Here is a 13,493-nt window from a genome sequence, read left to right on the forward strand (position 1 = left end):
ATAATGATCATTCTCAGCGTCTTTCACTCTGCGCCTGTCATTCGTACAGAAGTGGGCGGGATCTCGGAGGAGACGGCAGCATGCGACTGGTGGAGTTTGGGAGCGCTTCTCTTTGAGCTTCTGACAGGAAAGGTAAGAGTGTTCTCAATCAGGTCCTCTTCCACGTCCTGTAGCGTTTTATATGATGACAATTCTAGTCTACATGTCTACATGACCACATCACCGTTCGTTCTTTCTCTCTTTCTTATTTTTCGTTCTCTTTTTCTACTTACTCTCGTACTCTCCTTACCACACACACACACACACACACACACACACACACACACACACACACAACATTGCCACTCTCACCCCCAAGCAGTTTTTTTTTTAAACCTTAATGCAACCATAACTTGTTATTTATTGACATTGGATTTACTCTCAAGTCCCTCGAGACATCTCTCTCTCACACACACACACACACACACACACACACACACACAGACACGCGCACTCTTTAACAGGGCCAGATCATAGCTAACACATGCAGAGACATGTTCGCTTCGTTGAAGTATACAATGTAATGGATTATAGTTTGTTTGTGGGCGTGTCCTTAAATCCATATATGGTCGTGACAATAAGACCGCACGTGGACGTTAACAGTGAACGTTGTTAGCCGCGACAGAACATTTCGTGCTTGTTATTGAACATTATGAATGAATTTATTTGCATATATCCTGTTTAAAAATGTTTTTTTTTTACATTAGTAAGCAGATTTTATTACCTGAGGATTATTAATAGCTCACCATCTTTACTTCAGATCCTCTCAGAAATCCTGTCAGGTTAGCTTAGCTAGCTGGCTAACACGATCTATGAAAATGCACTCGTATGAAGTCAAAGACACGGCTTCTGCGGCCTGCAAAATGCATATGATGAATTCTAGACTCGTGTGTGTGTGTGTGTGTGTGTGTGTGTGTGTGTGTAGTCTCTTCAGCAGTGCCACCCCGCTGGTATCAGCAGACACACGTCACTGAACATTCCAGACTTCGTGTCAGAGGAGGCCAGGTCTCTGTTGGAACAGGTGTGTGTGTGTGTGTGTGTGTGTGTGTGTGTGTGTGTGTGTGTGTGTGAGGTTGGGCTGTGTGAAAAATTTTTATTGTGTTAAATCTTTGTATTGGAAATATGACTAGCTTGATGTATTTTGATTATTGTTTCATTCTCTTTCTACCCTTTCTCTCTCTCTCTCTCTCTCTTTCTCTCTCTCTCTCTCTCTCTCTCTCTCTCTCTCTCTCTCACTTCTCTATCCCTCTCTCTCTCCCTTTCTCTTTACCGTAATCACTCTTTACATTCGACCGCTCTCTATTCGTTCATGTATTTGGATTTATTTTCCCGATTCGTTTTTTTTTTCTTTTCTCTCCTTAATGAGCAGTGGTGCTTGAAAGTTTGTGAACCCTTTAGAACTCTCTAGATTTCTGCATGAATGCGACCCAAAACATCAACATCATCCGATTTTCACACAAGGCCTAAGAGTCGATAAAGAGAACCCAGTTAAACAAATGAGACGAACATCTAGAAAGTTCTAAAGGGTTCACAAACTTTCAAGCGCCACTGTTAAATGATGGTTGCCTTTTTTTCCTACTTTAGGGGTACAGTATAGGTGCATACATTTGTATATGTGTGTATATACAGTGTGTGTGTGTGTGTGTGTGTGTGTGTGTGTGTACAGTTGCTGCAGTATAACCCTGTGGAGCGATTGGGCGCGGGTGTAGGAGGAGTGGACGACATCAAATCACATCCCTTCTTTGGTCATGTGACCTGGCCTAACTGAACTGGTCACATAGAGGTGAAAGGTCACCTGTTTGACTGACTGAACTGAGAGATGAATTGCTGCAAAACACTCCCTCTTTCTCCCTGTGTGTGTGTGTGTGTGTGTGTGTGTGTGAGAGAGAGAGAGAGCGCATGAGAGGAAGAACCTGAATCTGATCATCTCGATCTTCTCGCTGCACTGAAGACTCCTACAATATCCAGGATTTTTAAAAAATTCAACTTTCCCATCATGCACTACGGCTTCCTGCGCGACTGACATCTCTGACACATTTTACTACAGTGTTCTCATGTCGTCTTCATTACCTGATACATTATAGCAGTGCAGCATGATGATAACATTTCAAACAGTTGTACCATTAAAGGAGAAGTTTAGAGAAAATGAAGACCTTGTAGATCGGTGTCTACAATTTGGTACTGGAGCGATGAGGCTAATGTTGCTAACAAGTAGCGGATGTTTATAGCTACCGGTTTAGCTATAAACTGCCTAAAAAGTAATACTACATTAAAAAAAAGTTGACAAAATGCTGGAATAGGTGCATATTTAAAAAATGGGTGCTTTGTTTGTAAACTTTAGGCCACGCCTTCTACCTGAGTTTGTTCGTATTTCTACATAGATATAATACTTTATATAAGAACATACACATTATCTATACGTGACAACCGCTTGAATTTCTGACATCCGATACAACTTTAGCTGTCCTATCATTTCAGTTTGTCTTTTCTAGCTAGCTCGGAAGCCTAGCGAGTTAGCGAGCTAGCATATCAGGTCGCGACATGGCGAGTCATTGTGTCAAAGGAAAAGCGAGTGTATAAAGCAACAAGGGAATTGTAGAGGAGTAGGTTTCTATAAACGAAAACAGTCTCCTTACGGTGGCAAGCGGCCGTTTCCGCGACGTTTACAAACGTTAAAAGGACGAGGGAACGTTTCGGAAGGAATACGTCACGACAGGACGAAACGGGTTTTATTCCTCGTATACAGTACCGCAGCACTAACTGAACGACACGACTTCCCTTAATTCCTAGCTACGTTAGCCACGTACAGCTTTAGTACACGACTAAAGAAGAAAACTTGAGCGGAAATTGGAAGTTTTCTGATGTAAAAAAAAAAAAAAAAAAAAAAAAAAAAACCCCCGAAACTTTCACTAAAGTAGGAAGTCACGTACAGTTGTTGTTTTCCTGCTCTCGCAGGTTCATTATGTGTGTGTTGGAGCATTAAAAACACTAGAAAAATTTTAAATAATTAAAAATAAATAAAAAATCGCCTGAAAAGTCAGAGATCAAACCCCCCCCCCCCCCCTTTTTTTATTTTTATTTAATTTTTTTTTTTTACCCTTTATTTATTGCAATATTACATTAAATATCACTTAATTAGATTACAGCCGATTTGAGTTATTTTATATTATTATTAGTATTAAAACGTGCATATTTATTTTGCACTTGAACTAGGTCAAATTGTGAACAAGTCCTAATTTCGGTGTAATTATGTCAACTAGATGATGAATATTGAAGACCAGTTAACATGCTCACATGACCCTTATTAGCTTCCAATTTGCACTTGTTGTAGAAAAGAGGGATCAAGGGGTCCAAAATTTGAATAAAATCCTTCGCAAATGTCGACGCATTCGGTTCCAAAGATCACCGGAACACCCCATACGCCCGCCCCCCGCCTCCCCGCCCCCCTTAAAAAAAATACCCATAGAAATATGAGATCCGCTCGGACGGGAAACGAGAACTGAGCCAAAATCTGAACACACACCCATTATGGAAATAATAATACATTTTAAAATACAACAGGGTCTTAAAGTCTGAGTCGTCCGTGAAATCTGCTACTAATACACAACTTTATTCATCATTTCATAATAATTATTGAGCAGATTTATTGAACAAGTTTTCATATTTTCCCTTTCACGCACTGTTAGTGTCACTGATGATGTATTCTGCAAGTCTTGGTAAAATCTGAAACACTTGCGAAGCGACAATGCTTTTGAAAAGAATTAAGCGTGAAACGTTTCCGAACGTAAACGACGGCCAAAAAGAGCAGTAAAAATGAATCTCGAAGTCTGTTCAAGATTTCCGTCATCGCCCTTTCTCTTTAAAACGGCATCAGTTTAAAAAAAAAAAATAATTTTAAAAAATAAATAAATAATTAATGTTTGGAATTTTTTTTTTTTTTAACTTTTAATGTACTAATGCAGAAAATCTAGGATGAAATGGATCTAACTTCTGTATTTCTAACATGTATAATTACACAGATATGTAATGTACACGCAGGTGATATGTATGTATTATTATATACAGTAGATTACAAATTATATACACGTCAATTATTTTCCTTAATGAACTGACTCGGACTTTGGGACCCTGGTGTAGCTCAGTGTTTACATTTGTAACAATACATATGAGCATGCAAGGTGTGTGTGTGTGTGTGTGTGTGTGTGTGTGTGTGTGTTTACTTGAGTTTGCTCAGATGATGTGTGTATGCGTGGTGTGAATATAAGAGAGATAAAAACAAATGGAATACTGTCAAATGAATAAAATAATTCCTGATACTGCGGCATTAATAAATGAATGTTGAATAAACGTCCAGGTCGTGAATTCTGCGTGATCTTTACAGATTCTTTACGTGCGAGGCATTAGCTTGAATATCTGCACATATTTTCCGTTTACCAAACCATCCCTTTGCACCTTTTTTTTTTTTTTTTTTTTTTTTTTTTTTTTTTAAAAAGCATAATTTATTTATGTAATAATTTATAATTGACGTTACATGTGTGACAAGGCACACGGTGTGATGGTGTGAATACAAAACGTCCATTAGCCGTAAAGCATTTTCACTTTCGGAGCGAGAGAACATGAATATAGCGGGACTAATTGTACTAATTTCCCCGTTGATTTTCATTAACAGTTTGTGTAAAAAAAAAAAAAAAAAAAAAAATCAATTAAGAAAATGTGCAAACAATTTTTATTTATTTATTTATTTTAATCTCCTTTCTAAACCAATAAAAATGCATATTTCCCCCCAAATGATTTATCCCTTTATTACATGGTTTTGCCATATGGCAATAATTAATTTATCTCCAATTTTTTTTTTTTTATTGAAAACTACTATTTTCCTATGTAACTGGAAAAGGGGGCGGGGCTTTAACTTTGACATAACGAACAAATGCCATGTCAAATTTGCATTTGCAATCACATGGTACGGTGTGGAGGTCATCATCGGAGGGCTCAAAAATCTTATTATTAATTTTTCAATATTTAGGCTAAACTACTTGGAAAGACTATCTGAGATAACGTTACCATTTATTTTTCGTCATTTAAACGAGTTTATATATATTGAGCATTCTGTTAAATGGTAAAATGTCGTTGTTGCCGTATGGCAACAACATGCGATCATGGAACTCATGAATTGAAACAGGCCTACATATAGCAAAAAATGACACTAGACACAGTATATAAAAATTTTTGTTACTCAAAGTAATAAAAAATGTAGAATTTTTATTTTTTTTTATGTAAACGTAATAATTCATGCAGTAGAAGGAATAATAAATTGTTGTTCGAGTTATTTTTCTATGTTGAAATTGGATTGTATGTATCCAGCTACTCCATCTACTCATGACATGACTTCATTTGTGTATTATCTGGCTCGTTTGAAGGAAATTAAATGAAATACAACTACTTGTTCTTCCTGAAAATATTTCTAGACCAGTTTATGATGCGCAAAAAAAAAAAAAAAATACAGTGTTCAAAGTAAAGTGTACATTTGGGCTATGAAGCTAGTCAGATCACGCATATTTTATTCATTTAGCAGACTTTATATCATATATAATATGAAAATGTCAGATCAGATGGATGTGAGGATCGGAATATGAATAAACCCCTGTCCATTGATGTCAAGGCTACTTAAATATTCAACATTTTAAATGTTTTATCCTTACCGAAGATTTTACAAGTAGCTCACATAGTTAAAATTTAAAAACGTCACTTTTTCGGGCGATAGATTTCAATTTAAAACCCATTGTTTTAGTTTAGGTCTTTATAAATTATACCACAGTAATTTGCCAATATCCATCCATGCATCCATCTTCTATACCGCTTTATCCTTTTCAGGGTCGCGGGGAACCTGGAGCCTATCCCAGGGAGCATCGGGCACAAGGTGGGGTACACCCTGGACAGGGCGCCAGTAATTTGCCAATAAGTACAATTTAATTATTTATTTATTTATTTATTCATTGAAGGACTTGTGCTCAAATGCTGACATGTTGAGGAATGTGGATCGGTCGTGTGTATCTGTTGGGGTTTATTGTTGATTTTAACGTTAAGGATGTCGGTAGATATCACGTTAAAGATACAGGGGTTGTTTCAATTTTAACCCCCCCCCCCCCCTTCCCTTGTGTTCTGGATTTCCCAGTTAATTAATAATTAATTAAACACCTGATGTTAATGTTAATGTTTGGTGAAGCGAATTTGCAGACCTGCTGGATATGTTGAAATCTGTGCCCAACTGGGGGGTTGGGATAGTGGTGGTGATGGTGGTGAGATGCCCAGGGCAGATCAGCTGCCTTTTATCAGCCTGTGTATGAGCCTAACACACTATAACAGCAGCTCTTAAGGAATGTCATTACTCCTTACGACTGAAGGAAACACACACACATGTAAAGTGAAGAGTGGAGACCCGAGGGTTTATGAAAACAGCTCACGCTCTTCCGCAATGGGTCCATCCCTCAGGTACGGAGTTGGTGCTGGAGGTTTCTCCATCAGACTATTAAATTAAATTAAATTAAATTAAATACACTCATCCCAGGGTGCACGGTGGCTTAATGGTTAGTACGTTTGCATGTTCTCCCTGTGCTGCGGGGGTTTCCTCCGGGTACTCCGGTTTCCTCCCCCAGTCCAAAGACATGCATGGTAGGCTGATTGGCGTGTCTAAAGTGTCCGTAGTGTATGAATGGGTGTGTGAGTGTGTATGTGATTGTGCCCTGCGATGGACTGGCACCCTGTCCCTGTCCACCCTGCCCGATGCTCCCTGGGATAGGCTCCAGGTTCCCCGTGACCCTAAAGAAGGATAAGCGGTATAGAAGATGGATGGATGGATGGACACTCATCCCAAAAAGCATGTTGTGATACCGACATTCCTTTGAGGGTTCTCCGGTTCTATGTAGAACCCCACAACAGAGTGTTTCTTAAGCAGAAGCCGTTTACGAGGACAAGTACAATTAATTAACAAACGAACGAAACAATGAAAGAACCATTTTTAAAGGAAGCTCTAATAATTATAAGCTGTGGATAATTGAGTGTTCTTAGCTTCCAAAAACTTTCAAATAGGAAAACACTCGAAGCCTTTTCCCAGATTTTCCGCCCAGTTTGGTCATTTGTCGACTCGCACCCAATTTCGCCAATTTTGACCAATTTTGCGCTCTAGACTCCCAGCGATGAATAGCTGTGGCATCTTCTCTATCGCACTTGCCAGTCAGGACCACACATAGTCCCTCTGAATGTTCCACAGAGGAACGATAAACCCCTGCAATTTCACATATGGCCTGAATATTCGAGTCCGAACCAAGGATTGATTCTTGGCAGGCTCGTGAATGACCAAATTAAAGAACAACTGCACCGTGTTATACATCACTTCTAGTTATAGTATTAGCATTCAGGCTCCTTTTCAAAAGCACAGCATACCTTTTGTAGTTAAAATACTCGAATCAGGAAGTAACCTGAAACAGGAAGTAACCCGACAATCTCAGGAACGGATCGCTTTTCGCACATAGAGCACTTGAGCACTGTCATTTGGAAGATTGGTTTTCATCAGATGTACCAAACTCTTGGCACAAATTTAAATAAAGTGTTAAAAAAAATAAAACCAGCACTAAAAAGCCCTTAGACCAATTACTCGCACACATTATCCACTTTACTCCACTGAGACGGAGAGATGATTCATAAATTCGGACGCTAGATGTATTTGTGTATGCGAAACAAAGGAAATTCATATCTATATATATATATATATATATATATATATATATTTTATATATATATATATATATATAGCGTCAATGAAGTTTAATAGGGACCATTAGACATTAAAGATTTATTCGACCTGGGCTAAAGTCATTTCTTTGTAAATCATCTCAGACACACGAATGAGCCGAGTGTATGTACAGCTCGCACGAGGCGAGTGTGTCGGTTGAAAGGTGTGTATGCTGGCTGACTGTGTGAAGCATCCAGGAATGCTCAAATAGTCATGTGTAAGTGTATACATACAGTGTGTGTGTGTGACCCACACATGACTCTGGTTCTATACCGGTGCTGTCATTAGCCTACAGGAGTTAAGCTAAGCTGTCAATCACTGTGTGTGCGATGGAGGTTGTTCATTATTCCTCTGAGCACACTGCCGTCAAAGATATGCTTGGAATTGAATTTTGGAGTGTGTCGTGCGTGTCACAAAACTGTGTGCATTGCAAATTGCAATGGTTTTAATTGTTACAATGAGCATTGTATGGGTTTTAATGGAAACTGTAATGGTCTCTATTGGTAGGTTGCCTTCTATTGGTGGTGTGTTATCATTAAGAACCAATAATGGTAACGGTTTTAATGGGTAGGTGATGGTTTGTAATGGTATTTGTAGTGGAAACCATTACAGTTTCTGTAGCACGGCTAGAATTTTGCCAAATCAGTTGTGTAACAATCATTTGGAATATAAATCATTGATTTATAAAGAATATTTATGTCAATAAATAAAAAAATCTCATTCCATCTGTAGATTTATATCAGTCATTCACTTTAAAAAAAAAAAACAAAAACAAAAAAAAACATCATTTTATTGTTGTTCTAAGGCCAAAATGACCTGACCTAATGCTACAGAATGTTCAAACTGGGTTGTGTTCACTTTCTTAACGAGAAACTTCCATTAGAAAAGCCTACTTGATTGATGTCCATGTCAAAAGTCAAAAGCTTTTCCTAGCTCTGCTTGAATCATGTCCTGAAAGGTTTTGTCATTTTTACTCCCACTGAGTCACTACACTGCCTGGATAAAAGACATCTTCATGCTAGCTAGCTAACGCGATACCTCGGTCATTAGTTAGCATATGCGCTTGATCCAAATTTTAGTCAGTCTTTTCTGAGTAATGTACCAGCACTTTTGAGGAAATTGTTGCTTTTTCTGATACTTTGCTCTCTCTCTCTCTCTCTCTATCTCTCTCTCTCTCTCTCTCTCTCTTTTTCTTTCTGTCATTGTGTCTTTACACTGTTTGTAATAAAGCTTAGTGCTAGCTAGCAAGTCATTACCTCAGGCATTATTTAGCTAATGCTTTTCTTAGTAGCTCACCCACACGTCTGAGCAAAAATCTGTTATTCCTCATAGTTTTGTCGCATTTTAACTCTCACTATGTCATTGTGTTGCCTGTAGAAAAGTCTTCAGCTTTGTGCTAGTTAGCTAAGTCATTACCTCAGACATTAGCTAGTTAATGCTTTTCTTAGTAATTTACCAGCAAATCTGAGGAAAATGTTGATATTCCTGAGAGTTTTGTCTCTTTTTTTATTATTATTTATTTTTACTGTCACTGTGTCACTACATTGTCTGTATTAAAGACTTTTTAACATCATGCTAGCTAGCTAAATCACTACCTCAGTCTGCCTCTGCATTGTAATTTTAGTCATAAAAAGTACTTTTGTCAGTCATTCACCAACACATCTGAGGAAAATGTTTATATCCCCAACAATTTTGTCTGATTTGTACTATTATTGTGTCTGTACATTGTCTGTATAACAGACTATGAAAGTTTTGAGCTACGTAGCTAAATCATTACTTCAGTAAATAGCTAGCTAATGCTTTTCGTAGTCATTTATCTACACTTGGGAGGAAAATGTTAACATTCTGGACAGTTTTATGTCATTTTTACGCTCTACTGTGTCTATACATTGTCTGTATAACAGACTTCAGACGCTGTGCTAGCTAGCTACGGCATTACCTCGGTCACTAGCTAGCTTATGCTCTGTATTGTAATTTTAGTCATGCGTTTTAGAGTGATAAATTTACCAACACTTCTGAGGAGAAAGTTGATATTCCTGTCAGTTTTCTGTCGTTTTTACTGTCAATGCGTCTTCATTGTCTGTATAAAAGATTTCGGCTTGGTGCTGACTAGCCGAGTCGTTACCTCAGCCATTAGCACGTTGTCTGTGTCCGTTGTTTTCCAGTTGCTTAGCAACTCACAATTTCTGCAATATAAATAAGACGTATCTAAAATGATGTTTTAGGTTCGTTAAAGAAATTGAGACGTGCGTGTAAAGTCTCGTGTTGCGCTGTGAAGACTGTCAGGTAGCTAAACGTGCGCCGCAGGCTGCGTTTCACCTGCATCATCAGTGTCACTTACACTCACACACACACATTACACGCATTACCACTGCAGGTGTCTCAGGCCACATCTGTCCACATTGTGTGTGTGTGTTTGTGTTTGGGCATGCCTCAGGCCTTGGAATAATTACATTAGTTCTCTAGTCATATCAATGTGCTTGGTCTGTCTGAGGCTTTTCTTTACGCTACACTACACACACCTTGTGCGACCATGTGTGTGTGTGCATCCTTTCCTTACCCCTTACAGTTGTGTTAGATCACTCGCAGCCTGAGAAGAAGAAAACAAGCGTGTGTGTGTGAGAGAGATGCCTGAGGTGTATTGGACTCCTCAAGAACATGGTGGTAATCTCAGCTTTGGCAGCAAGCAGAGACGTTTTGTGTGTGTGTGTGTGTGTGTGTGAGCATCCTGTGGATCGCAGCATTAGTCTCAGCCCTCACAGCATCTTCAGCCCTGGCACAGAGGAAGAGTACTGTGTTTGCATGAGTGTCTTTGGCTAAGTGTATAAGAAATTTTCAGCACACTGCGTGACAGATTACCTAATGACTGAGAGTGTGTGTACACTTCAAATGGGATTTAGAAACATCGCCAGCAAACCACGCCATGGAAAATCAAAAACCCGACGATATTTCTGAGTCATCTATTCAGATGACTCACCGCTTAACTTATTCAGCGATGGCTAGTTAAGCCAGCAAACTAGTTGTTTTTTTTTTTTTTAAATTTACGATATGACCTCTCCAACAGTAATTCACTAGCAAACTTGCTACTGTTAGGCTAATTATTATGCTAGCTTCCTAGCAAACCAGCGAATTGTAGTTAACCTATTATATTAGGCGCAAAACAAAACATCACAGGAATTCAAATCGTTTCCACTACAATACCATTACAAACCATCAGCTGTTAACCATTAAAACTATCCCCAAATAGTAGGACGTATTAAGGACATGGGCCCTAACATGCCTCCAATAGAAAGAAACAGATTACCACAGGGACCATTAGCGTTTCCATTAAAACCCATACAGTTCCATTATAACCTTTAAAACCATTACAAATTCTATGAGGGTTTCTATTGGGGGGTTTTTTTTCAGCAGGGAATGTATAAATGGAATCTTATTTTATGTAATGTTTATCTGCGACATACACATATTAGCATGAATAAAGTCAGTAAATACTGGCTAATCTATGAAATCGAGGGTCTATGAACACTGAGAGTCTGGGGTTCATATGATGCTGTTTCAGTGAATTTTATTCACATCTTGTGCTTAATGTCCTTTCTCCCTTCGTCTTTTTTTCCCTTCTCTCTCTCTCTCTCTCTCTCTCGCGCTCTCGTTTTTCTCCCTGGTGTGACTGAACGCTGTGTGGTTTGTGCCAAATGGCAGACACTCACCGTTCTAATAGCCAGATGTGCAGCCACTGATTTTTGATCGTGTGTCCATCCTTTTGGAAGTGCCCTTCTCTAATTCTATCTCTCTCTCTATCTCTCGCTCACACATACACACACACACACACACACAGACCTCTGAACCGTAACCACAATCCTGTTACGTTGTTAAGATGCACTGGTTAGCTTGGAAACGAGCTTCTATGTTTGGACAACAGATCCTTCTTGCTACGACAGAAGGAGGGGGTGGGGTGGGGGGGGGGGTCCTTATACTTACAGTCAGTTCACCCAGAAGCTGTTCCAAAGACCAAAAACTCCAACCGGAAATTCAGATTCGATGAAGATATAATACAGGAACGTTTCTATCCTTCGTTTATTCTTCTATAATTTGCATGGCCTGCGTCTTCATTTGCATATCAAGCATGATTGGCTCCTGTGTTTTATGATGCAATTACACTCCCTCTGTTTGTTCGAATGCAGTGGAACCACTGAACTGGCATTTTTTTTTTCACACTCAGACCAAGATATTAATCAAAGACGTATATTACTGATATGTTATTGTTGCTATGTTGCCATAGTAACAACGCGTCCAGCAAGGACTTGTATGGCGAACATTCAACATAATGTGACACAAATTTAACAACAACAACAACACAGATTTTAAAAATGTTCTATTATTTAACAAAGAGAAACATATAACCAATATCGATATGGTGGTGAGTTGTTGTTGTTGTTGTTGTTGTTGTTGTTGTTTTTTTTCGTCAGGAGATTTGTAAATATTTTTCACATTCTTGGAAGGAGACTCCAGTTTCAGTGGTTTGTATTAGTTAGCAATTGCGAGGACTTTGAGGTGTCCAGTTTCTCGGTAACATGACACGTTGTGCTGTGTGTTGAGAGGCTGGTGAGGAGACGAGCGTCACGTGACATAAGTGATGAACAGGAATTAATGAATTAAATGGAACTATAAACGGATGAAAAAAAAATATGTGGCATTCATAAATCGTAAAATGGTTTATTCCTTATGCATAAAATGCTCCTTTTCTCTGTTATGGCATGTTTGTGTGTGTGTGTGTGTGTGTGTGTGTGTGTGTGTGCTTGACCCGCTCTCTGGCTCCTTTATTCCTGGCTTTGTGCTGAGATATTTATTTATTTATTTATTTATTTATTTATTTTTAGAAACCCATCACCAAAGTGGAGCTTCAAGCTTCTTAAGCCCACTCTCTCCTCCATCCTCCTGATGTAGTGTGAACCGGAGCACGGCTGCCTCTTTGTCTCGTCCTGAACGCCGGACAGCAGTAGCGATGCCACCCTAATGTGATCCACTTACACCCCCAGCAGAAGGCAGATGACTCTACGCTCTGGCATGTGGCCCAGGCGGCTGGGAAATCTGTGCCCTAATCGCAGATTTAACCCTCCCCTCGCCCACTTTCTCCCTCTCTCTCTCTCTCGCTCCTTTCTCTTTCTTATCTCAGTAGTGCAATCTATGAGCGCTTCTTTCTTCTTGGTTTCTCTAGTCCCAAAATGATTATCTCTCATTTATCGCTCTGTTATTAGGTCTGAGTGAAAGCGTTTCGCATACAATAGCTCAATCAGCCAATCGGACAAGGCCGCCTGATTCGGGGTCTCGGAGGACCAGCCGCTCTGGAGATGGTCCCAGATCGTTAGCTCTGGATCAGATCTCGGATTAGAAGATCTCAGCGTGTTAGCTTTAGCTCAGCGCTCAGCTTGTTTCTCCGGGGTTACGTTCACTTCCGAACAAAGCTTCCGAATCCCGGCAGTTTCGTCCACCGCAGGCAGCGAGTCTTTGAGGATACGTAATAGAAACCCAACATCATTTTCACAGATTCGACTGCTATTAGCCAGCTAGCTAGCACGAGCTAACCTGGCAACTTGTCTGAAAAGTCATATTGACAAGCATTCAACCAGCTTCACTGCTAACACTAGCTAGCTAATATGAGTTAACC

The 13,493-nt window shown here is 39.3% G+C and overlaps 1 protein-coding gene across 2 annotated transcripts in view; it reads left to right on the top strand.

Moving 5' to 3' along the window:
• rps6kc1 (ribosomal protein S6 kinase polypeptide 1) overlaps nt 1–4,821 on the top strand; it is a 39,632-nt gene extending 34,811 nt beyond the window's left edge. For both annotated transcript variants that reach the window (XM_053643530.1, XM_053643538.1), the window contains 3 exons: nt 50–132; nt 965–1,060; nt 1,706–4,821. In XM_053643530.1, coding sequence (XP_053499505.1) covers nt 50–132; nt 965–1,060; nt 1,706–1,807 — 281 coding nt within the window. In that variant the 3' untranslated portion in view covers nt 1,808–4,821. The remainder of the gene's footprint in view (nt 1–49; nt 133–964; nt 1,061–1,705) is intronic.
• Nucleotides 4,822–13,493: the final 8,672 nt, after the last annotated feature.

This window comes from Ictalurus furcatus, chromosome 2 (genome assembly GCF_023375685.1).
Source record: "Ictalurus furcatus strain D&B chromosome 2, Billie_1.0, whole genome shotgun sequence".
NCBI lineage: Eukaryota > Metazoa > Chordata > Actinopteri > Siluriformes > Ictaluridae > Ictalurus > Ictalurus furcatus.